Source organism: Meleagris gallopavo, chromosome 12, assembly GCF_905368555.1.
Source record: "Meleagris gallopavo chromosome 12, MGAL_WU_HG_1.1, whole genome shotgun sequence".
Lineage (NCBI taxonomy): Eukaryota > Metazoa > Chordata > Aves > Galliformes > Phasianidae > Meleagris > Meleagris gallopavo.
The window spans coordinates 6,959,295-6,986,335 of NC_139415.1; the positions used below are offsets into that span (position 1 = coordinate 6,959,295).

At 38.7% G+C, this 27,041-nt stretch overlaps 1 protein-coding gene across 5 annotated transcripts in view; it reads left to right on the forward strand.

Moving 5' to 3' along the window:
• Window positions 1–5,058: 5,058 nt before the first annotated feature.
• ZNF280D (zinc finger protein 280D) overlaps window positions 5,059–27,041 on the forward strand; it is a 47,988-nt gene continuing 26,005 nt past the window's right edge. Inside the window, exons 1-7 of one of the 5 annotated variants that reach the window (XM_085233645.1) lie at window positions 5,061–5,336; window positions 7,296–7,387; window positions 10,211–10,356; window positions 14,073–14,159; window positions 14,260–14,630; window positions 20,479–20,596; window positions 25,634–25,743. In XM_085233645.1, coding sequence (XP_085089771.1) covers window positions 10,218–10,356; window positions 14,073–14,159; window positions 14,260–14,630; window positions 20,479–20,596; window positions 25,634–25,743 — 825 coding nt within the window. In that variant the 5' untranslated portion in view covers window positions 5,061–5,336; window positions 7,296–7,387; window positions 10,211–10,217. Of the gene's footprint in view, window positions 5,337–7,295; window positions 7,388–10,210; window positions 10,357–14,072; window positions 14,160–14,259; window positions 14,631–20,478; window positions 20,597–25,633; window positions 25,744–27,041 lie in introns of all 5 variants that reach the window. The other 4 variants (XM_085233644.1, XM_085233647.1, XM_085233642.1 and 1 more) reach the window with 4 other exon arrangements.

Below are 27,041 nucleotides of genomic sequence, written 5' to 3' on the forward strand. Positions count from 1 at the left end.
GCTCAATGTTGCCTCCAATGGGTCTACATCCATTGGTTCGGGCTTGCTGATGCTCTCTAGAAGATGAAGCGTCTTTGCTGGAGGAGGATCCATCCTCCTCCAAAAGGTTCCCACAATGGGAGGAAATGGTCTATCCAAGGAGCTCCTTGTCTCAGGTATATGCTTTCCGGACAGAAGTTGGATAACAACTGGAGTGGCTGAGGTCCCCAGGTTTGCTCAGTGCAGCACAGGCTGAGGGGAGGCCTATGGCAGCTGCAGCTCTTCACAGGGAGTGGAGGGCAGTGCACTCCAGGGACAGCAACAGGGCCTGAGGGAATGGTATGGAGCTGTGTCAGGGGAGGGGCAGGTGGGGGTTAGGGAAAGGATGTGCACCAGATGGTGGTGGGCATGGTGTGGCAGTGGACATGGCTCTGAGCTGCTGCAGCTGAAGGAGCATTTGCATTTGGGTGATCCCTTTGTGGAGCCAGGGGTTGGACTTGACGATCATTGTGGGTCCCTTCTAACTCTGGATATTGTATGTCCAACTAGTTTTTTAAGGGAAGGAAGCAATGCCCCTCTTCACTCAAAAGTCCAGATCAAGGTGCTTTCATTTACGACACAGAAGATCTCTTTCTATTTCCTTCTACTACTAGTGAAGATCCACTCGCCCATGCCAGTAAGGATTTTGGAATCAGCAAAGTAGGTTTAACAGCTTTCCTTCTTTTATTTTTGTGTTATTAGTTCCTTTCTTTTGAGAATATGAGAAAATACTTTTAACTTAGGAGCTGGAATGTTCATTTGTTTATTCTTCAGTTATTAATAAAATCTTCCCAAGAGTAATTCATTGTGATGTAACGTGGTTATTTTATTATATCAAAGAAGGTGCTTCATTTAACCCCTTCAGCATTATTATCAGTAGTTTCAGAACTACTTTGTTGAAATTATGGACAATATCTCTTTTTTTCTCTGACCAGGATTGTGAGAGAAAGTGATAGAGAAAAAAAACAGATCAAGCAGTAACATTCTCACATTTCATGTCAGAACAACCTGGAAATTGCTGTCATAAGACTTCAACAAATTCAAATGAATTTCTACCCCCTTTTTTTTTTTTTTTTCTTGAGTAGAAAATATGACTACAAACTTTACTGAATAGAGTCATTTTTCAACAAAAGTCTCCAGGACATACACTGAATCAGTATTAAGTCACTTCTCACACTACTGAAGACTTCTGCCAAGTATTACAGCAATGTCTGTCATCAACTCAATGGAACAATGTTCTTTACTACTGAATCACTGAATTGGATAGAAATGGACAGAAAGCAAAACAGAACAGTTTTCCACATGGATTTTCTTTACTCTGTGGAGTACAGACAGCAGCAAACATCTAGGATTCAATTTTTTCTTAGGTAAATGATAAAAATGAGTCCAAAAGACAAGGTGTATGCCCTCTGTCACTGATGTGAGAACAGGACAACTAGTTGCGATAGATAATTGAGTGTACATAGTATTAACTTCTATAATCAATTTCTTAAATGAGAAAGGAATAAAAGGCTTATGTCATAATGTTGATCTACTAACTTTGTTTTGATGTAAGGTTACCATAAAAAAAAAACATCTGGAAACTGAACATTTTCTTTAATATTATCTGTCAAAAAAAACGACATAGACTAAGCAATGGCTCTGTTTGTCGCCATTTTCACTCTTATAGAACCCATCTGATTCAAGCATTTCTTGTAATTTTAAATAGCTTTGAATGTGTTCTGGCCTGAGGAGTCTGAGTAATGTTGACAGGAGAAGTACATGTGCACTGAAGGGACACTGACTCCCCTTGATTATAAATATATACTTTTTATCTTGCATGATGGTATACCAAATGTGTTTAAAAAAATAATGTTTAGGGTTAGTTCCTTTTTTCTCTTAATTTACAGAGGCATACCTTAATGTTTAAAAGACTGGAAGCTTGTGCTTTTCTTTAGGATTGCACGTCAGACCTTTCATATTGTCTCAAGGAAAATGCAAACAAGTTGTATATGCCTAACATAAAATAATGTTAGAAACAGATAATCCCTTAGTACTTATACTTGTGCCAAATTCCTAAAGTATGATACTGTAACAACAAACCACATCAGACTAAATGCAATCAACTTTACAAGCATACCTTATGGAATACTTGAGTAAACCATACATGTGTTGAATAGTGTTTGTTTTGCAGATGTTCCTGTTTGTGCATTCATAGTTACAGGCTTCCCATCTGAACTTATCCATTCTACTAAAATTTTGGCAGCAGCTCCAACAGCAATGTCATGCAGATTGGTACTTGCTGTATGTGTGCAGTGCCTCTAAGAATAACAGATAAACCTGTAACTACAATGCTAATGAGTAAGATTTCCTCACTTAGCTATATATTCTTTGCTGACATACAAAATTAGAACTAGCAATTGCACCCCAATTCCCAGGTTGCATCCAAACTGATCTGACACACATGGAGTGCTACTCAGAAGGGTTAAAAAAAACCCAAACATTTAGGTATATTTTTAACAGTTGTTCAGCAGCACTAGATCTAGAATGAAACACTAGGTTGGCTTAGGATTTCATGATAAGAAGTAAGGTTGTTTATATGCCTTGAGAATGAATTCTGCTATTCTGGCATAGCAAGGTTTCTGGAGTATCAACTGATTTCCCAGTATCTACCCCTTCAGCCTTGATATGGGAATATAAAGCAGTTCAACCAAACTATCTGTGTTGCCCAAAACCCTGATGGACCCTATTTGCCTTTTAGCTACATATGGGTGAGATGGCTGTGGTTAAAAATGTAAAAAGATCAACAAGCTAAATAGCATGGTGCCAGAGTGAAAAGTAATCATCAAGCTTTTGCATACATTGATGCACTGTCTAAAGACATGACAATTGAAACAGTGAGGTTTTTTTTTTTCCTAACCCCAAGCTTTTTTTCCATAAAAGAAAAATGGATTACCATCTTGACAACTGTTATACCGGGCCTTCTGGCTACAGAAGTAAATGACAGTCATTTACTGTGCTAGTTCTTTTCCAGTCTTCATTAATTTTTTTGTTACACTTGAGCTGAAGCAGCTGAATGCAACTGCCACCTTATTGAGAAATGCATACCAGAGAAAAGCTCTACACTTCTCAGTGACAGTCCTCTAACTACTGTCTATATTGTTCCCCTTAAAACCGTAACGTACAAGAAAACGCCTTCACTCATTTTTGTCCTGCTGAAACTTTACCCCAGTTCCATCCTGCAAGTTATCAGTAAACAATCTATTTATTAATTACCCCTTGATGAGGCATGCTTTGGACTCCGATTTGCTGCCTGCTCTACCCTCCTTCCCATATCCCACTTGCAAAATCCTCGTAGTTAGCCGACACCTCTTGCTCTGAAATGCCTGAACGTGACAAGTAAAATAAGAGCAATATGAACAAGTGCTGCTTGATAAGCGGAATAAAGTTGGTAATTGCATTCATCATTTCTAATTATCTACCTATTAAGCTTGTCCAAGATGCTCATCTATCAACTAAGGGGCTCTTGGAAAGAAATCCTTTGTAATTATGGGGTTTATTTATTAGCTTTCATTCATTTGTGAGTTGCAAAGTTCTGTATGATTATTAATCCCACTTGGTAAACTTGTTTTGTTCCTATAGCTTTGTACTATGGTGCAAAAATGTGATATTCAAATACGTTTGCTCAAGGACTCAAGTAATGGTCTTGCAGACCAGACTGTATGCAGTTGTGTACCTACAGAATGCGCAAGGTTAATAAACTTGTAAAGTTGATCTTAATTCCTTTGTTTCACCTTGCAGTCTTAATATTCTCTTTGTATTTATTTTTATTTACATGGAACATAAACACCCACAATGTTTTTTCAGTAGTTACACATGTTGTTGAAAATGTGTTTCAAACAACTGGATTATCCCTCTTTCTTCCCCTATCACTTCTTCCTAAACTAAGTTCCCATCTCTACTACCCCTTCTTTTTCTCAGTTTCCTGCCAAGTATCACGAGTCTTTCTTTATTTTTTGTTTCCCACTTTTGCAGGATGGCATATTTTTTAGTTACTAAATCTAAATGATTTAGAGCTGTAAATACTAAGTAGCAGTTATTTAATTACTAGACATTGTGTATGTTTTTTTTTTCACTTCTCTGAAGAACCTTGGAAGCAAATCAAGGCCAAAGATGATGGTTCAGATGAACATTTTCCAGGCTAAACACAGCAATTTTATCTTTAGAGCTTCAGTTAACAAAAGTAAGATCTTCAGTTAACAAAAGTAAGGATGCTTCATTTATTCTTCTGAAAAATACCTATATTTGAGAGCGAATTTATGCTAAATAAATTGGGCAAGCCAAAAGGCAGCTGTGACAGGTGCCACTAACAGTAAGGTGAGACAAGCATGGGCAGATAAAGTTGAGTGATAAAGAATACGTTAAGAACTTTCCCATTATTTACCTTCACAAGTCATCAGAAATAATTTCATATGTTGCTAGAAGTATTGCGCTTTTCTTTTTTAAATCATGGTAGAAGGGGCAGCAAAGTTGTGAGGAAAAAAATAAACTGGAATGCTCTCAGAGACACAGAGCATTGTAACTAGTATTTGAGGGTGAGGAAGCACTAGAGGCTAATAGATAGAAGAAAAAAATGAACTTCTTGGTCACGTCGTGATTCAGCGACCTTCACATCAGTGAACAAATTAGTGAAAACAAGCAGCTTCTGCTGCTTCCGCCCATCGCCCCGCTAAGGGCTCGTCCCGCCGGTCGGCGACGTTCCATCGGAAGCACGGGCAGCGCCGTGCCGCTTTCGCACTCGGCCATCATGCAACCCCTGAGCGAACCGCTGTGAAAAAACAGTGGAAAAACGGGCACGCCACAAACCCGCACCAGCCCCGCGTTCTACATCTTGATCTCGAGTACTTTCGTTCCTACGCTCTCCGGTCAGGCGGTTGCGTTTCACGGCTTCGCCTCAGACGCCCGATCCCCGCCTCTGAGGCCGGGCCCGCCCAACGAGGCACAGGGGCGCGAGGCGCGCGGCCGGGTGTGAGGCCCGGCACATGGCACGCGGCACATGGCGCCCGGCCCCGCCCCGCGCGGCCCCGGCCCGGCCCCGCCCCGCGGCGGCGGGAGAACAGGCGCCGCTGTGGGGCTGCCCCGCGCTACCCGTCAGGCGCCGCGCGGCCACCCACCCCCTCCCCGCGCGCCCGCCCTCCTTTCCCCGGCGGCGGCTGAGGTGGGGCGCCGCTGTTCGGCGATGTGAGGCGGCTTCGCCAACGCGGCCATTCCCATCCCCCCGCCGGCCCGGCAGCCAGGAGCGGTGCGGCGCGCCGCGGCTCCTCCGGACGCGGAGCACGGTAAGCCGGCCCGCCCGCCGCTCTCAGCCCTCCCGTCTTCGGACCGCGGGGAGCTTCGCCGCGCGGCGGGCGGGCGGGCCGCGGGGGGATTGTCGCCTGCGAGACCGACGCCATCTTAGGTCGGAGCGCGGCCTTGCGGCCTCCGGAGCGGGACCCCGGGATGCGAGGGCTTCCTCAGGAGGCCCCGCGGGAAGTTGAGGCGCTTTCTACGGAGACCGTCTCCGCGAAGGTCTCCCAGGCCGGGCCCCTCTGTCTCGCGGGGCCGCGGCTGCCGGCGTTGTGCGGCGGGCCCTGGCCAGGCCTCCTCCCGCCCGCCGTGGCGCGCAGGCCTCGCCCGAAGCCCGGTCCGCGGCCCTCGGCCGAGTTCCTGCGGGCTGCGGTGCTGCCGGCGTTCGCGCGGCCCTCGGACCGTGGCGGGAGCGACGCGGTGCGGGCGAAGCGGCTCCGGGCCGCCTGGAGACCCGTTTGACTCCTGCCGCCTCGCGCCCATCGTGGCGCGGGGTGTGAACTCCTGACTTGTTTGCGGAGGCATTGCCCTTCCCTAGGCGGAGCTTACGGCATCGCAGGGCAGGGAGTGCGGCGCTGGTTGGGTTTGTTTGGCTTTTTTTTTTTTTTTTTTCTTTCTCCTGAGGGAGGTTAGTTTATGCTTTTAACTTTTTAAAACTTTTAGATTTAGTTTTTGTTTCGTTGTTGTTTCTTCGATGCAGAAGAAAGTGCGGCACCCAACAAAAATGCGGTTGCTTTCATTCCTCAGGAAGCTGCAGATCTCATGCTCTTTTGCACCTAACGTGGCACCAAGCTTGTGTGAACTTGTGTGAGAGGTTGCTTGGAAAATTACGTGTAGGTGCTCATAATATCAGCTCGTGTTGTAAATAAAACCATGATCCCTTTAATTTGAAGTGTGGCTATTAAACCAGAGGGTAATAAAAACAAAGGTTGAATAATTCGTTGATAAGTAATATGGAGAGATGACAAACAAGGCTGGTCTGGAAGCTTTCTGACTAATCCAGGTACTCTCACTCTTCAAGCACGCCACCAATTTCCAGGCTGGTCGTTCAGTTTCAGGTACTCTTAAAGCAGTCTGAAGAAATGTTGATTGTTGGAACTTTGGTAGTTGACCATAAGAGTGGAACAAGAATCTGAAGAAACACTGGCTTCCAGTAACTTTAAATCTTATTGCAACTGTATTTGCCATGATTTTCTATAGTACTAATTTCTGTACATCTCTAACACCTCCTTCAACAGATTGCCTTCTGGTGTTCCCCATGGTCTTATGTTTTTTTTTTTGGGGGGGGGGGGGGGGGGAATGTTAATTATGTATGTAAGCCTAATAAATTTCAATGACTAGCCTTAGTTTTTGCTGGCCAGAGGCAAACAAACATCAGCTGTGCAATAGTGAAAACAGGAAGCCTTTTTTTCTTTTTTAATATTGTTGCCTTTTTAAGCTGTATCTTTATGAATTCTCATGTTATTTTAAAATGTTTTGAAGAACTTGTTCACAACTCTTGACGCTTTCTAGGTTAGAATGGAGGTTTACATATTTTAATTACATATCTGGGATGTCACTGGAGTTACGGACCTTTCTGATCCATTGGCTGCTTTTGAGATGTGCGTACGAATTCATGCTTGTATTTGTACAGAGTAAAAACAAACTAATAAACAATGCAGTGGAGGCTACATCCACTGGCAGATATTGGTGGAGAGGGCAGAAGGTGTCACTGTTATTGTTGGCTTTGAGAGCAACCACTAGCAGAATTCTTGACAGGCATGTTCTGCATTTATGAAGTTAAAGCTGTAAACTTTGAAGCAAACTGTACACTAAAAACTGATGTAAATGTTTCTTTTGGCAGTGAAGACTATTTGAGCAGTTCCTGCAGATTTCCTGTAGTGAAACCTGTTCCCCTTTACTGCACTGTGATTCCTTAGGCTACTGATTTTTTTTTTTTTTTGACCTTTCAGTCACACCAGGCTATTTTTAATGCGCACAGGTTTGTGTCCTAGTGCCTTGAAAAGCTATACTAACACAGCTGAAGGAGCAGCACAGGAGCAAGGTAGGAACTTGTTTGACTGTGTTGCCAGGGAAAATGTCAGATAAAGTATGGCTTCCCTTCATGGCATTGGAATGAATGCTATGGAGAGAACTGAAATAATTTGGTACTTGCTTTTAAAAAGCATTGCTTCTTTTTGAGTCACCTCTTGAGAATTCTTTGAGGTGCATTGATTCATAAAATGGAATGGCTCATAAGAGGTGATACCAGTTGATATAACCTTCTAAAAGTCCAGGCTTATGTTATCAAATTTACATTAAAAAATAAAAATAAAAATCAGTCACATTATGGTGCAACTGAGGTTATCACATGCTAATGTAGTTTTCTTGGTATCCTGTTTTTGTATAAACTATTTGTGCTCTCGCATTCTCTGAGTATGTTTTATAACTGATTACTTTTTTCCTAAGGTGAAATAAAATTAATTTTCTTAAATAAAAATACTTCTTGCCTTCATATATATGTGTTCAGTTACATGAGCAATGGCTCTTAAAATGCTCTTTGCTTTCTGCCTTGAAGTTTGACAAACATCATCTCTCAGTAAGTAAAAACAAAGGCATCTACAGAGGAAGAGTTGGCTTTGACTCTTAAAACCTGGCACATGGCCCCTCTTGTTTCTGTAACATGGAAATAGGCTTCACGCTCTTTTTTTTTCCTGTGACAAGAGCTTGGACTCGTGTCCTGTTTTCTTAGCACCTTGTTGAACTCCAGCACCTTAATCTGCAGAAGTAAGGAAGAGTATAGCTCTCCACTGTTAGATTATCTCCAAAATGTGGCATGCAACATTAGCAGGCCCGTTCTTCACACTTCAGTGCAAATAGAGGCAGGATTTTGACTGCTTCTCTGTGATAAGCTGTCTCAGACTTGCTGTCAGTCCATCACCCAATCTTGCAGTGCATTCCTCCTGTCCTGAAGTTGTCTCGTCTTATTAGATATTAGATGTTTTCTTACTGAATATATGCAGAATACTTTGGTTTCAAATACTGTTGAAAGCTAATGAGGAGGTATTCTTAGCTTTGAGTCATTGTATTTTCAAAAGAGGAAGTTGTATCAATGTTTAATATATATGTTGCTCTTCAAATATTTAGGGAAAAGAGAAGATCCTGGGAAACCACAAGGAAAATTCTTGAGTAAACACCCTTTACGCATTAATTATTCAGTTTAAGAAGAATCAATTCATAAATATAATCTTGATTTTGATCACTTTGTATATAAGGCTTGATAGTCTTTAATGCCATAATCATCCATAATCTTTATTTCTAAAACATCCGAGCTTGATTGAATGTGGGCAGTTGATAAATAGATAAACAGAATTAAGATTCAGCTCAATCCCTGAAGTCTTAACATTTACTAAGGGTTTTGGTGTTAGGGGTCTAGACAGTCAAAGAAAAAGATCAGAGTTCATGATGCGTTTCCAAAATCAATGCCTAAATGAATAGTTTTTACCTTCACATAATTCCAGCTGCTTCTGAGCAGAGATTAGCTTGCAGCTACAGAAAATTGCAAGGCTTTCAATTAAGTGCTATGGGATCACAGACTGCAGGGGTTAGAAGGGACCTCTGGAGATACCTAGTCCAGCCCCCTGCAAAAGCAGGCTGCACAGGAAAGCATCCAGGTGGGTGCTGAGTATTTGCAGAGGAGACTCCACGACCTCTCCAAATGGTTTGTTCCAGTGCTGTATCACCCTCAAAGAAGTTTTCTCATGTTTGTTTGGAAATTCCTGTGTTCTACTTTGTGCACGTTGGCTCTTGTCCTCTTGCTGGGCACCACTGAAAAGAGCTTGGCACCATCCATTGACTCCCGCACATTAGTTACTTATAAGCATTGATATGATTTTCTCTCAGTCTCCTCCAGCATGAACAGTTCTAGGACTCTCAGCCTTTTCTTGTATGGGAGGTGCTCCAGGCCCTTCATCATCTGTGTGACTCAGCACTCCAGATGTGGCCTCAGCAGAGCAGAGTAGTGGGAAGCACTGCCTCCCTTGATCTTCTGGCCACGTTCTCTTTAATGCTTCCCAGGATGTTGTTGGTCATCTTGGTCACAAGACGCAGTAGTCAGTCTGTTGGCCATCAGAAAGCTCAGTCGGTCTCTAGAGCTCATTTCCAGCAGATCAGCCCGGAAGCTGCACTACTGCATTCAACTTCACTGTTTTACTGTGAATCCTGATCCTGCTTATTGCAGAGGCAGCCCTTTGGTTTTATGAAATGAAAACTAGTGTAATGTCTTATTTCCTGTACTGTTCAGAAATGCTTTCAAGATTATTTAACAAGGGATGGGAAGCCCTGGTAAAATCTTAGTTTTTGCAAATGTGGTGAGTTGTGAGCTTTTGTGTTTACATGCGTTGTGTTTTTTGGCTTGATATTTTTTTAAAATATGTGAATAGAATACAGCTCCATCTAGGCTTTAAGTTATTCAGTTTTGCCATGTATATTACATGTTTTGTCATGATAAAGGCATTCATATGACTTATGAGTAATATAACTGTAATAGAGGTGTTTTAAAGGATACCTTCCACTGTAGTTTAGAAGCTTGCTCTTGTGGTTACTTACATAAATGATTCAAAAACAGTTTAAGTGATATGAGAAATGTCTTGGGAATTTTCGGAAGCTTAATAGCAAAGATGAGGATTCAGAATTATCAGAAGTTAAATGAACTGTTGATCTTTGGAGATCACTTAGATCAGATCAGGTTGAACCTGTGTGGAATGTGGTGGGGAGGAAGCTATTCTGTGGGGATCATTGGCAAGTACAGTAATTTTTGTTACTTAACAGCTGTCTCACTAAGTACGAATGTTTATTGAATATTGTTTTTAATTTATTTACTGTCTAGTCTCAAGATGGCAGAGTTGTTCATGGAATGTGAGGAAGAGGAACTAGAACCATGGCAAAAGAGAGTGAAAGAAGTGGAGGAGGATGATGATGATGATGAACCGATCTTCATCGGGGAAATCTCAAGCTCAAAGCCAGCTAGTACATGTAAGATAACATTTTCCATAATTTGACAGATACTTTATAGTGTGAAACTTCAAACTTGCTTTAAAAATACAGAATTTGTAGTGTTAAGATTTAAGGATTTCTTCATTTTAGAGCTGTTTTTTAGTTTGTTGTCTTATACTGAAGCTTGGAAATTTTAGTTCCTAAAATATGCCCTAAAATATGCGTTATGTGCAGCTGTGTGTACCAATAAGCTTAAATCTCTCAAGTAGAAGCAAAGACATTTGAGGATTTTAGCATTGATAGTATGGTTAAAAGTCTAGTATAGACAATGCTGAAAGCATGCAATTGCTCTTAATAGAGTTGATATTTAAGTAGATACCTCGCCTCTCCCTGCTAAAGTAAATGCATGAATTCTAGTCTTCATGCGGCAGTTCCTCTTATTTTTCTCTGCTGCTCATTTTGTGTGTTTAAAGTCAGTCTGAATGTGTGGACATCATTCTGGTAACTATCCAAGTGTGTATTAATAAAGGCATAATCGGGGAAAGTGTATAATGTGAAAATAGTACGAGCCTCTCTGCTAAGTTAGAGGTTTCTACTAATAAACTCATTCACTCCCTATAAACTAAGAGATTTTTCATCGAGTTCTGTAGTTTTCTCCGATTGCAGGTAGTACAGGGAATGAGTGTAGGTGGTTATGGTGACAGCAGATGTATAAGGATTCAGTGTTTGTCCTGTGCTTGATCTTTGGCAGGTAAGTGAAGGAGAATACTTATTTTTGCTACTTCGATTGATTTGAGAATGACAAATTTTGATCCTATGTGTGGCTTGTAGTCAATTGTTAAGAAGTTTTGCCTAAGCATTCTCTGGTTATCAAATACACAAGACTACCTGGTTTCACGCTGTCTGGTTTTGCCTCATCTCTGCTGTGTTTTTATTTGAGATTGTCATAGGCATTTTCTGAAGGTATATAGTTTATGGTAAAGAATCTCAAGGCAAGATGTTAAACTAGGCTTTTCCCCTCGCTCTGCTGTGTGGACTCTGGAGCTATTACTGGCTATTCTGTCATCTTCAATCATATTACTTTCATCTTGCATCTGAGCTCTGTTTTACTTTGTTACTCGCTGGGAACTATCTTTAATACTTTTTTGCACTAGCTTAAAATTTTTGAAAATGATGTTTTAAATGTTAAAGAAGTTGATGTTAGAGCTCACCTAAAAATAGTTATTAAGGGTTAATGGTTTTGAATGCTTGAAAAATAGTCTAGATCCTCTTGAAGATTTTGAAGAATACTTGAAATTTAGCCTAAGAATCTGTCTGCAGTTATAAGCTTCCAGAAGGATAGAAAAAACACCCTTTACTGTAATGTTATGAGCTCTAAGACCTCTGGATTTCTGTTGGTTGTTAGCATTAGATCGTGGAATTGGAGGATTATTAATGTGCTAGACATACATTAGAGCAACAAGTATGCCAAGTTTCATTGCATCGTTCTATCTAAATGTTTTTTTCAAGTCATAAAGTACAGAAACGTGTTGCAGGTGAGAACTATAATTTTCATACAATTCAGTAATTTCAAGAACTGCGGGTAGAATAGGCTTGCAATGTATGCATCTTATTCTAGAGCTGTCCATGCTCAGTCCTGACACAAGTAAAATCACTTATGGTGTAACTTCTTACTTTCTCTTTTCCTTCCCTTTCCCAATTTTTCTCCTTGTAATCTTCTACTTCACTATCAAAAACAACTATGGAAGAATGACCTCAGTTCTTCTTTGGCTTGTAAGTAGTACTGCCTGGCAGTAGTCAGGCTTTGGTTTGCAGAATCTTTGTTGGTAATAGGCAAACCACAGCACTCAGCTTTCCTTACCACTGCTGTTTGGTTTTTACACAAGAAAACTCCTATCTGGTCTGATGGCAAATGGAGGCTTGCCTATTATTCCTAATTTTTCTGAAAGGTATGTTTTCTGCAATATATGGCCATCTTTTTAACCTTCTGCTGGCAGTGCAGTTATTAACTGTTACACAGACTAATGTGGAAAATTGGAAGGAAGTAGTTAAGGACCCCAGCTTTGACATGCTGGCTCAATGAATGTTTGGTCAAGTGACTCTTCCACTTCCGAGGATCAGTAGAGTGGGATGAAAAGTAATTTGCACTTTATTTCTTTTAATGTTTCTTACAATTGTTCTTTTTTTTTTTTTTTTTTTTTCAGCTACTGTGTGTGTTTTTCTTGCTTACGTTTTTTATGATCATATAAACTTGCCTTTTGGTGCTTTAAAATGTTCTTCTGTTATGGTTTGATACTGTTTTATCTAAACAGGACAAATAATACGTGGGAAGGAGAAGGAGCAAGTCAAGTCTTTGAGAAGTCGGTTGTCACGCAAGTTTAGTTTCAGAAAATCAGTGCTTTGAATTTATAAATGTTCTTTTTTTAAACAGTAAATTGTCAGTATGTTTTTAGGATATGAATTTTCAGTGCATCAGGCTGCCTGAAGCGGAAAATGTTCTGTGAACCATAACTTGTAGGATTTTACAATAGCTGTTTTTTTTATTTTCTTCTGTTTTTTTTTTTTTGTGTGTGTGTGAGGATAAACAGAGGCTTTTGTTTTGTTGAACTCTGGAATTTAAATACATGGTATGGATTTGCTAACTGAAGAATATACATTTTCAGGTGAATCCCAAATTAAGCTAATCCTTGCTCATAGGTGATGTTGTTTGAAGTAAGAATAGTACAATTTTTGCAGAAGTAAATTTATCATATCTTGAAAATGCAAGCCTGCTTGGATCTGTTCGTTGCAGCTGCTTTTTCATTAGTATTATCTGCGTGAGGGTAACAGGTTGAGAGCTGTGATCTGAGCTCTGCTGCCATTCAATTTATTTATCAGTCTGAGTACTATATGAACTTATCTGTGAAAACAGCCTTAAGATGGTTAAGCATGATTTATAGATGTTCTAAGATCTCTTGCTTGAGATTCTGATGTAATTTGACCCTGGTTTGAGAGGGTACTTCTGATCTTGTTGATTTGGAGCTTTAATATATGCGTGTTTTCGCATGTTTGAGCAAGAAACCTGGCAGCAACATGAAATTAATTGAGAATCTGGTGGTAGAAGAGTATTTTGATTTGGTGAATGTTATTTTAGCATTCTAGAATTAACCTAAAACCCCATGTGAAGATGGAGATAGCTGAGGAATATTGGTTAGGGAGTAAGCATCAAATCTAAGAAACTTAACTTGTTTCTAAAAAATTAGAGTTCTAGTAATAGACTGCTATCTAGGATATGTTAGAAAATCAGTCCACTCCAGTATGACTCTTAAGTCTTCTCTTTGATTTCCTTTGGTGCTGGAAACTGGAGTTTAGAAGTTATTGAGAGAAGATGGTTCCTTTTTTCTGAAGCAGTGGTAGCATTTGGGGGACTTCTTACATGCTACAAAGAGAAGTGAATAAATGCATTTCTTACAATCAGATCAGCTAAATATTAATGAAATGTTCATACTTTGTTTGCACTCTTATTTGTATGTTCAACTATCTCCAAGAAAATAAAACTGAGATTCTTAGGTAAACTAGCCAGCTTAAGAGAAATAGGGTAAAACATATCTTAATTTGTACAAATGATGTTTGTTTTGCCAGGTTTTTAATTTAGAAATAATATTATAAGTCAAATCTTACTTGGCTTAATTTGTGGTTATGAATGCTTCTTTTAATTTGCAAAGAGATAAAGCTATTAATTTAACTGCAATTAAGTTAAATGTAACTTTTGACAGATATATTGAACAGAGTCAACTTCAGCTCATCACGAAGGCAGATACAGAATGGTGCACCCAGTAGCGGTATTATATTGTCCTCATATGGTAATTGGAAAAAAAACGAACACACACAGAACCACAACTCTTTATGTAATATCTGGCCACAAAAATTATGTAATGTTAACTTTGGAATCCTTTGCAACAGGTACAGTTACTTCATTCAAGTCTGACAGTCACCGTTATGCAACACCTGCCTCCAGTCCCAGTGCCATGCCTGTTTCATCAGTGTTTCAGTCTGTATCCAGATCTACTGCTAGCTCTGTAGCAGTTCAGCCATTGTCTAGACCAGTGAATGTTTCAGGAGCTTCACAGACGCTGCAGAGACCGGTTGCTGGATGTTTATCAACACAGCAGATGACCCGATCAAGTTCTGGAATATCACAGCCTGTTAGCAGACCTGTAACCATTCCAGTCACGACACAGCCAGTATCAAGAAATATCACGGTTCCTCTAGTGGCCCAACCTGTATCCAGGCCAGTGACCTCTGTAACAACACAGCCTGTCATACTCAATCAGGTGAGTTTTTATTCCCTTAAATTTTAAAATACTCAGATGTAATAGTGAATAAATTGAGGAACATACTGATTCACATAGTTAAATAACTTGAAGACCTTGATTAGACTTAGAACCTAGTATTACATAAACTGTAAAGATTGTAGAACCATAATCTTGCACTAGTTAATGAAAATATATATTGATAATACTGATTTTACAAACTCTTTCTAAGTGTCAGATGTGCTGCTTGGCTTGAGAATGATAGCTTTAGCTAGTAACACTAGTGTTACATTAAATGAAACTCAGCATTGTATTAAATGAAATCAGTGGACAAAGGGAAGACAACTGATGTCATCTATCAGGAATTCTGAAAGGTTTTTGGCATGGTTCCCCACCACATCTTTATCTCTAAACTGAAGAGTTATATATTTGAAGGATGAACTATTAATTGCATAAGGAATCACTTGGAAGGTGGCAGACAGGCTTGTGGTCAACATGTCCACATGGAGGCTGATGGATGTCCATCCTGGGACCTGGACTCTTTAACATCTTTTATCAATCACATAGGTGATGGAATCGAGTTGCACCTTCAGCAGGTTTGCTGATGACTGGTGCAGTTGATATAGCAGAAAGAAGGGATGCCATCCAGCAGGATCTTGATAAATTCTAAAGGGCCCTTGTAAACCTGACAAGGTTCAACAAAGTGTAGTCCTTGTGCTTGGGTCAAGGGAATCCCAGGTATGCATACAAACTGGGATAACTCCTTGAGAGTAATTCTGCAGAAGGGGGACTTGGGTCCTGGTTGATGGGAGAGACAACATGAGCCAGCAGTGTGCTCCTGCAGCCTGGAAAGCCAATGGTATCTTGGGTTTCATCAGAAGAGGAGTGGCCAGCAGGGTCAGGGAGGTGGTTGCCCCCCTCTGCTCTCATGAAGCTCCAGCTCGAAGTACTGCGTCCAGGTCTGGGGCCCAGCACAGAAAAAATGTGGAGCTTTTGGAGAGGGTCCAAGAGAGGGCCACAGTGGTGATCCAAGGCCTGGAGCATCTTTACTATGAAGATAGGCTGAAGGAACTGGGCTTTTTCAGCCTGGAAAAGAGAAGGCTAGAGGGAGACCTCGTTGAAGTGTTCCAGTTTTTAAAGGGTGTTTGAGGAAAATCAACTTTTTACACAGGATAGTGATAGGACAAGGGGGAACAGTTTTAAACTAAAGGAAGGGGGATTTAGGCTAGATGTCAGGGGAACATTTTTTTAGTGAGAGAGTGGTGAGGTGTTCTAACACGTGTCGCAGAGAGATTGTGAATGCCCCGTGCCTGGTGGTGTTTAAGGCCAGGTTGAATGGGGCCCCGGACAATCTGATCAAGTACTTGATCTTGAGCTGGCAACCCTGCCTGTGGCAGGCGTGTTGGAACTTGGTGATCCTTGAGGTCCCTTCTATCCCAAGTCATTCTATGATTGTTAGTCATGCATCAGTGGTGTTTAGGTTATGTGGAGAAATGATGGAAATTCTCATTCTCTAGATTTTACAGAGATACATTCTCTGCTTAGAAATGAATCTTCAACATTGATGAATTAATTTAATATTTCAGTGACTTCTTTTGGTGCTTAAAGTAGTGTTGCGTATTTCCCACCAAATTTTTACAATGCTTCTTCTGGAGTTTTAGTGCTTAAGAGAATGTACTAGCTTCTTAAGTGTTTTTCTTTTTGGTTTATTTAGCAGCTGTAGTAAAAAAAAATAGTATGAGAACAAGGAAGCAAGCGATTAGAAGTTGCAGCATCAGTATTTGAAATGCTGAATTCTTAAGATTTGTTCTAAATCATTGTGGAGGAGGGGAAGATGGATTATAAAGAAAAACAATACAGTGGAATTGTTGCCTGGAGACTCTTGCTAGTTCATTAGGGAGGAACTCACACTTGCCAATTTTCAGTCTTAAGCAGCTGATTGGGAATTTGCAGAGAGATATTTTGGGTTACATCTAGTAAAACATGGTAGCTGAATCAGTATCTTGGTGTCTTTAAAAGCCTAAAATAATGGATATTTGGGCATCTGATTATATGTTATACCTAGATTGCCTCTGTAGTGCTCTTTAATCTGTATTATCAAGCAGACCAGGTTAACATGGAAAGGTCTGCTATTTCATGTAACATACTCAAATATTTCAAGTCTGTGAGTTTTCTTTTAATAAATATTTATTTATGCCATAGTATGCATGTTAATTCTTTTGAAAGAGTGTTAAGGTGTATTGCAGAATCTCTGCTGCAGAAGATTGCTTCCTTCCATTTTCCATCCATCTTTTCCAGAGAAGTCCAGTGCATATGTATTCTGTGTTCTCTTAAGAAACTGGCACTGCTGAGTTGATCTCATACTGTGTGGTTTCCTCAAAGTCTTTACGTTTTGGTCATGGCTTTCATGAGCTCTGTAATATTTTAAGTTTATCCTAAGTACGTTCTTTGCATGGTACTGTTAGGAAGATTGTTCTGATGGTTTTGCTGGTTATTTTTTTTTCCTTTCTTAAAACATACTGAAAGTGGGTCTTTCATGTGTTCAACTGAAATCTTCCAGATTTTGAATTAATTTTCAGCTTCAGCTTTATCTACAATAATTTCCCTTATCCTTTTATTGTTCCTGTCACTTCATTATAGTATACTTTATTTTTTTTTTCCTTTGAGGTGGGGGAAAGGCTTTTATGATGTGCTGCCTGTTTTTTAGTGAGCTTCTTGGTTAAAGTTCTGTGATTTCTTTTTTTAAATATCACTCCTGACACTTTGTCATTTATTCTTCTTAGTGCTGTATGTATGCTACCTGTATTTTGGTTCATGTCCTTGGTTTGAATTGTCTTCATTCGATAACAACTTAGGCTTTTTGCATTTTTTTTTCCTTTTCTCTTTATTTCTCTCCAAATCACCACTCTATATTGATGGTTTTCTGCCTTGAGCTTTCCTATTACATTTTCATTCTTGCATTTTCTATTCCTTCCCAACTTGATTCTTCCTTTTTGTATTCTTGTTACAGCGCTATTGTTAATTCAGTTTCAAAATGTTTCAAATTGAGTTTGGCTTCAGTGGTACTGTCTATGCCAGTCCTAATGAATCCAGAGCTCCTGCTATTGTATATGGTAGCATAGGCTTATTATCTTCTTTAAGATGCATTCGTTAGGAGTGATGAAGATTTTTCTATAAGTCAGCACTCAGAATGCTTTGCAGTAAGCCAGTGCCACTTCTGTGCTTTTCTCCCCTAACTGGCTAGGCACTTTCCTCGGTGTGAGCATATTCAGGTTTCACTTCCCCCTAGTGAAATTTTGGGAGAGCAAAGGTCTGATACCGTGCATCATTCTAATTCTGTGTGGATTGGCTATTAATTAGCATGTTACTAATTAGCATGGTTCTGGCAGTTTGGGAATCTAGCCGTGCACCTTAAGTTTAGTATTTTTGCTAGTCTTCTGGAAAACTGAGTGGTGGCATATAGTTATTTTTACTTACTTGAGCCCTGGCAACATCATTTATAAGAATATCAGTCTTAGACTTTCTGCACATGAGATCACCTATGCGGATTGGATTTTTTTCATTGATGTGGTAAAGTTCTGTTATTCAGAACATCTTTGTTTTCTGAAGCGTGAGAAGATGTTTATTTTCATCCACTTCGCTCTGTTGTTTTGCATATAAAACCAAAATATTTTAAACAAAAGGGGACATTTGGAGAATATTGTGACTGAATTTCCAGGATGTCAGTTTTTACTTCCTTCCTCCTCATGCAATCAGTACACAGTAGGGAGATGTACACATGCCGTCAAAATTCCTGGTCTTTTGGAGAAATGGTAGCAGCTCTCCAAACAAACAAACAAAAAAAGCCCACACAAGGTAGTAAGAAAGGCATGTTTTACTTTCATGGATGTACTGATCATGTTTAAAGTTAAGGTGGTTCTGCAAAGTCTTCCACCCAGTCTAAGAGCTACCACAGGCTTACTAGCTGAAAAGAGGGGTTTACAGGATAAGCTGCTTTGCTTGTAATTTCGCTGTCTCGTACGAAGCCATCATGGATTCAGTAAAACCTGATGTGTTACAACCTGTGTAGTTGTTGCTCATAAAAAGTAGAGCAAAGATGTTTAGTAACTATTAATGTTCTTAGCATTATTCTGATTTGCACAGCTGCTCTTGAACATTTATGTTTAATTTGGTTACATTGGATTAGATCACTTGCCAGAGAAAAGAATGGCTCTTCATTATCATTAAGGTCCTATAGTGTCTTCATTTAAGAGTTATACAATAAGAAGAGGGGGTGGAGAGAAACACCTTTTGTTTTATTAAATTCTTTCCTGGTACTTAGGAGTCCTAAAACAGGTTATCATACCTGAATGCTGTATGTGTATTTGTGTATTCCTTGAGACTTGTTTCCATCAGTCTTAGTGTGGTGGTAGTTAAATATGTAGCAATTTAAATGTGAAAATATCCCTTTGTATGCTTGCTTACTAGGGTGAGAAGCATTCTAAGGGACTGAACTTTACTGCATAAGATGTTGTGGTCTTTGTTTCATGAATACGTTGATGACAAAATGCACGTATCGTAGAATCATGGAATGGGTTGGTTTGGAAGGGATGTGGAAGATCGTGTAGTTCCAGCCCTCTGCATGGGTGCTGGATAATCATTTTTTTATGTATGTGCATTGGGTTATCATTTTTTTTCCAAAGGATATGCAGCTAATCCTTTCTAGTTTTGTTTCAAGTGCAGTTTGATGAGGTGCAACTAATTGTGTTATTCCAAAGTAGAAAGGTCAAGTGCCACCATAAGTGCCATTCATACATTAATGTTGAAATTGAATGCAACTCTATCATAAGGTTTTTCTTAATGCATTACTACTATTACTGAAAATATTTCATTTTCCAGATTTGGTTAGTATGAATGGCCTATTGAGATGTGAGCAGCACTGATGAAGTTTGGGCAGTGTTTTTCACCAACTTTACCCTCTAGCTTTAAATATTTGTAAGGAGAAGTAACTTTCATGGTTCTCTCAGGTTTCTTCAAGCAGTACTTAGTAAGTGGTCACGGAGGTTGTTCAGTTTTAGTAGTTTTCAGTGCTGCAGCTGAGAAATGAAGACTATTTCATTTTTTAAATAATGGGTCTTGCTAAAGGACAAACCTGTTAAACTGAAGGGTAGAAGGGTACCTGTACTTGCAAAAGCGTCAAGATGCTGAGAAACATGAACCTACTTTTGCATTAGCTGTGCTTTGAAAATCGTGTTGGAGTGTATTATTCCAAAAAGCCCTTTTGAAATTATTCTATGTTTAAAAAAAAAAAAAAAAAAAAGGCAAACCATAACGACATCACGAATTTGAGTGCTGCTCACAGTCAGTGTGCTGTAGGTATTGTTGGCTTTCATTAAAGCTTGGTCATGTGCAGCAAGTTTGTTCACCTGAGTTCTGATTTCAGATCTTTTAAAATACAAGTAGCTATTACACAGGAGTGAAAGAGAAAAAGATAAGTGTCTGAGTTTGTGTTGAAGGAAGAAAGCACTACAGTTTTCTTAGAAAAATAATTGAGTACAATTTGAAATATCATAAGACTTGTACAAAAGCAGGTACCATTAGCAATCTACATAGTTCAAGTTGTGTTTCATAAAATGTTCTTTCTTGGGTCTTACGGCTATTTTTTGGAGATACAGCTATGAGTAATTTAACAAGCACTGGTAAGAATTGCATACTTCTAAAATGTCAAAATAAACTATTTTGGGGACACTGTAATTAACTTGATTTACAGATGAGTACTTATGAGTACTTGTAAGCAATCATATGTTTTTAAGAATAAACCCTTTGAAGCCTGAAATTAAAAAAATGTTAAACCTCAAATTTCTTTTCCTTCTTGAAAATATCTTACTAGGATTATATTATGGATTCTCCACCAGATGCACCAGATAATACATCTGGTATACTGTTCGGTGTGAGACAGAGCTCGGGAGTTCCACAGTACCAGACGGAGCCAACAGTGAGTCTGACAGGTGGGTATGACTGTAGTAGTTGGTAGAAGAAAGAAACAGAGTAATGGCATTTAAGTGTGGTGCAGATCTTTGGGTTGTAATTTTAAATAAAATTTTTAGAATGTAGAAGTCTAGCGCTTTTTTCTTCCCCTGTATATTACACTGTGGCTATATAATGCTTAATGAAATAAACCTCAGAACTTTGTGTTGTCAGACTTGGCTTTTTATTGCTTTAGATTGAATTATTGTGTAATGTTCATTTAGATTAAAAAAAGAATACTGCCAGATCCACTGTAATCTTTTTGACAGATAAAGGCTTATTTTCTTCATATCAAACACTCTTTGGCTAACATGAATAGGAATGGCTGTTAGCAAGAGAGGGGCTGTGGAACAGTGCCAGAAGAACTTCCTGTGTCTGCTGAGTGGATTCCCAGTGATGATTATCTTGGTTTCCTGACTGCTATATGTAGCACTTTGAATAAATGGGATCAAAAGGATCCTTGTAGAAAGGGAAAAGGAAAGAATATTGTTTGGCAATTTTTTTTTTTTTTTTTTCAACTAGCTAAGTTGTATTTCAGCAGGAACTATTTTACCTACTTAAAAACAGAACAAACCACTTTTTGGTCATAGCAAATGGAAGCATGTAGTATCTTCAATCGTAAACACACTGTAATTTGAAATTTCCCCTTTTTTTGTAAAGGATTGCACTTTTCTAATAACTGACCATAATCCTATCAGCAAGTTATAGATAAAAAAATTTCTGGTTTGTATGGTAATGGGCTATGTAAAACGAATGGCCTAACAGTCATAATAGAAGTAACATAAACCCAGTTGTAGATTGCTAGTCTCTTCTGCTTGATATGATAATTTTTTGTGTGTCTAGTTTAGGTATTTGCTGCAGCTACTCATCAGTGAAGGCAGTACATTTCTTTGCATGTGTCCAACTAGTCTGTGATCTGATTCTCCTCTTAGTGGAACAAACAGCTTTTTCTAAAGTAAGCAAGGGTTTTATTCATTGCACATGGTTTGGTTTCAACTCCTGTTCTTCAAAGCACAGATATTAGTATAGTTATAACTTTCTAATTTAGGAAACTTGCATATTTAATAATTATGTATATTTGGCTCTTATCCAGAAAAATGAAACACTTAAAGGCATCAAGGATTGTAATTCATTGTGTCTTAAATATTCCGTACTTAGTGTATGTCTATTTCAGTAAGATACGTGCACAATTCAGATATTGAAAGGTTTATAATTCCTGTTTCAACCTTCATTAAATGTCTTATGCTCCTTTATGACCCTGAAGGCTAATGTAACACATAGATAATTCTAAATATCACATTCAATGATACAATGTGCATTGCAGTAGCCAGGTGTCTCATAATGGCTACAAAACATTTAGGAAAGTTTTCAGCAGGAGAGTGAAGTGAAGGTGTCTGACAGTTTTGGCTGTGTGGTCTGTTGCATTGAACAAACTAGTCTGAAGCATCAGTGATACCAGGAACTTCTGTTTCAGTGTATCAGACCGAAGCCACCTTAAGATGACAATCAAACCAAGACCTGTTTTATACCAGTTAGATATTAAATAATACTTAAAATAAATTTTATTTTTGAAAAATGCCTTAAAATAGATGGTTTTTTAAATGAATGAACAGCAAAATTCAAATGCAAATGGATCTGTGATCTAGTATGTTTATAACTTTTTTGAAAGAGGGAATTTATTAGGTGAGAGGTGTATAAATCAAGGTAAGAATGCTTGCTTTATAGCTTACTGTATAAAATAATCCTCAGGAGATTTTAAGTGTCACAGATAGGTGAAGGTTTTGGGTTTTTTTTTTTTTTGTAATAGGAATTATTACTAATTTTGTTAACATGTAAGGATTTTTTTTCTTTTGAAATCAGGGTTTCTGTAGTAAACTGAAGTATTTTACTGAAGATTCTTGAAAAAGGCCTTCTGTCTTATCCCTATCCCTTACTACCCAGCTATACATAATTAAATATATAGCATTCATGACTGATGTGGGTTGGTGGCCTTGTGCTGAGGTGGATTCAGCAATGCAGAAGAGTGCAGAAGTTGTAACAGCTGTATGAAAACTTTTTGTGGTCAAGTAAAGAAGAAATAGGAAAATATAGCAAGTGAGTACATATGAGGCATAATGTGATAAATTTCCAGATGCTCAAACATCAGCCTTTCCTGCTGGGAATCTGCCTCAGAGGACTGGACAGGAAGACAGTTTGCTTGGTGTAGGTAGTTATCACTGAATACAAACAGCTTAGATGTGGAGCAGAGGATTGTTTTCTTAAATATTGGAATACTTCTATGTAACAAGTTATCTCTGATCATTAAGAAAGTTCTTAAGATAATAGTTCAGCTCCTAATTACAACAAGAGAAATTATTGGAACAGTTGGATAGATGATAGTGGAGATCAATGTCTTGGACTAGTTTTCTGCAAGTGCATACCTTATTATGCATAGTATTAAGGCTGTGTGCAGCCTGTGATTGTGAGATTCTGACAAGACCTGTGCTGTGACCTCAGATGTGCTGATATGGTGCTTCAGGTTTGCTTAGAGATTGATCTCTGTGTCAAGATAATGTTGACTGGGTCCCTAGTCCAAGGATAATCTTATAGTAATGGATGTGCTGGTTTCAGGACAAGATGAAGTCAAGTACTTAAGGGCCAGATTATTAGGTAGTAGGCCTCGACATTTTTAGAAGTATTTTTAGGGACTTTTGTCTCAGAAATATTGCAAATAATCAGTGAATTGATTTATTTTCAGAAACGGGCAAATTGGCATGCTGTGATCACTTGCTGGAAATAACACTGTTTTCATCTTAGGTATTATTTTATGTACAAAATAAAATCTCAAATGTTTTATAGAGTTAAATTAGCTTGAACAGAAGCTGTTCATGAAAGACCTTTCCATCAGAATGGCCTAAGTCATTCCAAATAGCAGGCACTGCAGAAACCAGCTGGTTAGTTATTGTGAATCTATCTGAGATTAGTGTGAGTGAGGATGTAAACAGCAGACCAGAGAAGTTCAACTGAGCATAATATGGTCTTTGAGCTCAGGGATGGGGCCATAGATCTTGGCTTTTGTCCTTTTCTCAGCTGATTTGAGAAAATTGAGTTGGATATCATTTTGTTTACTCCTGTATGGTTTATTATGTTAGGGAGATCTTAACTGCTGTATTGCTTTGAGTGGGGTGCAAGACAAAAACACCTGTGCGCGTTCCTCCTGAGTTCTGTGATCCTGCTACTTGGACTAACTGTTGCCAAGTGTTTTTTGCAGTTTCTATCCTTCTTTTGCAGTGATTGTTTTTGATACAATTTAAAATACTAATAGAAAGGGAGGAGGAGAATTCAAGTTTCAGGTTGCTCTTTGAATGACTTTCCCTTCGAGAAAAGAGGTAGTCTGGCTATCTCAGTATATTAATAAGCAACCATGTTTCCTTCTCAGCCAAAAAGTGCTTTCCAGCTGATCATAAAAGATCAGGACTTATTCTCAACTTTGAGATATTTCCATCTGTGTATTTTCTCCTGTAATACTAAAATGAGAAGCTACCTACAGAGTGATTCTATTGTATGGAATCATTTCATATTTGTTTTTACATGTCTTGTTTGCAGCTGTTCTACTGTCAGACTCTTTCCCAGCAAACAGCAGAGAGTGGCTATAAGATGAAATATTGATGGAAATGTTTCCTCCTCCCTGCGTTAGGTAAAACAGTGCATTGCAGCCTAAAATGTACAAAAGAGGTTCTTATCTGTATTCAGGAATGAAGAACTACATCATATTTACTGAGAACCTGATTTGTATGAGTTTGTCTCTAAGTTCCATAATTGCATACAAATGTGGTGTGCCTCAGAACTGAGGCACTACAGAACACTAGGTTTGCTGTAAAACTTTCCAACTTAGTTTGCCCTCAGCAGACTTGTCAAAGTATTTTACAAACTTCAATATTAAGGACTATAGCATCGCTGTTGTGCACTACATCTCTTGCACGGTCATCCACTCGTGTGAAGGATTACCTGCTGAATTATGATTTTTAGCAGTAATGTTATGCTCTTGGAAAAATACTGCTTGATCCATATTTAGTGTGTGGCTGTGCAAGATTATTTTTCTGACGAGATGTATGAGGCTGTTGCGTAACCATCTCTTAACCTGTATTTCTATCCTTGCTATAAGGTAAATGTATCTGTGTTTCATAGCCTCGCAGAGTGCATCTGACCCTGAAGTTGAGATATTACGTGAAACTTTTTTTTTTAGTTTAATCTGTTTTAACCTGCTTAGTTTGCATGGAGTCCTCCAGATCTGTGAATGACTTGTATATGCAAGAGAACTTCTGAAAAAGTAGCTCTCACTGGTGCTTTTTTGCACTTTGGAGAGGACTGGAAGATTGGGTTTACTCACTAGAGTTAGAGATGAGACAGTTTTTGGTTTTATTTCTGTTTTAATTTGTGTGAAAGGTATTAATTTAGTCTGATAAGAACACTATTCTTTACTTCCATCCATTCCTGGGAGTAGTTATTTAGAGGATTTGTTCTCTAAAGACACATTTGTTCAAAAGGAGTGATGCAGCTGAATAGGCCTAGGTTACAGCTACTGCCAGAGAGAAGTAGGCTGATTATTGAGAACCAGGTGGTGAAATTACTTTCAAAAACAGTTCTCTTATCCCTGTATGATGATGACTAGGTCCTGACATAAAAGTAGTTCTGTGTGCTTCTTCAAGAATTTAAAGCTCTTAAAAATATCACAAAATCTGTCTCGTTTTGGGGGTATGTGGGAAGGACAGAATTAATGCTTTGTCTTTATCATGTTCCTGTCACCTCCCGTTTTTCTGTGATTACTAAGATTTTGTAAAAGTGTATGATGAACTGAACAAACTGAAGTTGATTTTGGGCGAAAGAATTTTAGTTAAAAGATGGTAGTAAAATGTTGCATATGGTCGCTTCTGTCACATCAGTTGCAGTTTCATTTCAAATAGTATGTTTTGCTAGAATAATAATTAACAAATCAATTATTCTGATTGCAAATTCTGACTTTTATATGTGTTTTACAGATTCAAATACTGCATCAAGCAACATTAAGAATGGAGGGCCATTTCCAAGAGCTTGTCCGAAGTGCAATATTCATTTCAATCTTATGGATCCTCTAAAAAATCATATGAAGGTAAAATAATTTGAGGATGATGAACGTTATAAACTAAAGTGGGCTTCTGGTCGTGAAAAATGTTTCAGTTTGTAGATAGTCTGGCAATTAGCTTTGATTAGGTGGGGCTGAAGTGTTGTGAAGTCAGAGAGATAAAGATTGGAGATGTAGAGCCCTAAGTCTTGTTACTTTGGGCATTGTTTTTTCCAATGAAATGAGGCATATATGCTGCCTCTGTGAATTCTCTCTCTCTCAGCTGTGACTTTTTGAACATTTGGCCAGATAATACATGAATTTGATGAAAGGAATTGTCTATAGTAGCAATGCAAGTTGGCCCACTAGTACTGCTAGTAGCAGCCTGTTAACCCACATCTGTGGTAGGTGATAACTAAGGCAAAGATAACCTTGTAAATTAAACTTTTTTTCCTTTATATATCATATGGAAACTTGAAAAGTCTTCTGAGGGAAAAACGTTAATTTGTAATTCATGCTTAAAGGGATAAACAAAGCTTTCATAAACTATGCATCCATTACTCTTTATGAAGTCTACTTGTTGTTTTCAGAAACATTTCCTGGAAAATGCTTTTTTTATAATTTGGTATAGATTAGCACAGTTCTCAGGCTTCTATTCCATTTCAGAGAGAACAGAAATGTCTTTGCATGCAAGAATAAGTCATGCAAAAAGCTGTATGAATTACTTTGGAATAGAAGTTTTTGATGCTCTCAGTTGCTGGTAACACAAATTGTTGTAGTTTGAACGATTTAAGATAAATTATAGCTAGTGTCCTATTTTGCTTCAAAACACAATTAAGAAATGTTATCTTTCTCTAATCATTTTTTGTAAAGAACTGCTTTTGTACTTGGTACTTTAAATGAATGAAAGAGCCATGGATGACAAAAAAAAAACTTTCTAAAATTCCTATTTACAAAGAGTGTGCTGTCTTTGATTTCTGCACCAGAAAATGAACAAATGCATGGTAGTCATGCATGGTAAGACCTGTTTCCCAGTGGGAGATGAGCATTCTGGTTTTGTTCATGGTTACAAACTTGATAGCACGAAGTATCTCATATAGGATATGCTATTAAAGCATTAAGCTTTGTAGTACAGCTATTGGGTTAAGCATTCATTGTCTACTCTTTCAGGTGAATACAAGTGAGGTGTCTGCTGTGTGACCTAGAACTTCTAAATTTTTCAGTAAAGCTGAAAAAAAACCTTGCAATTCTCAACAAATGTCCTCCCTAAGGAAGTAAAAGAAAATTTTGTATGAAGTCCTCAATAAACTTGTGCTTGTCAGTAAAATACTGTATAAGAGTTGCTT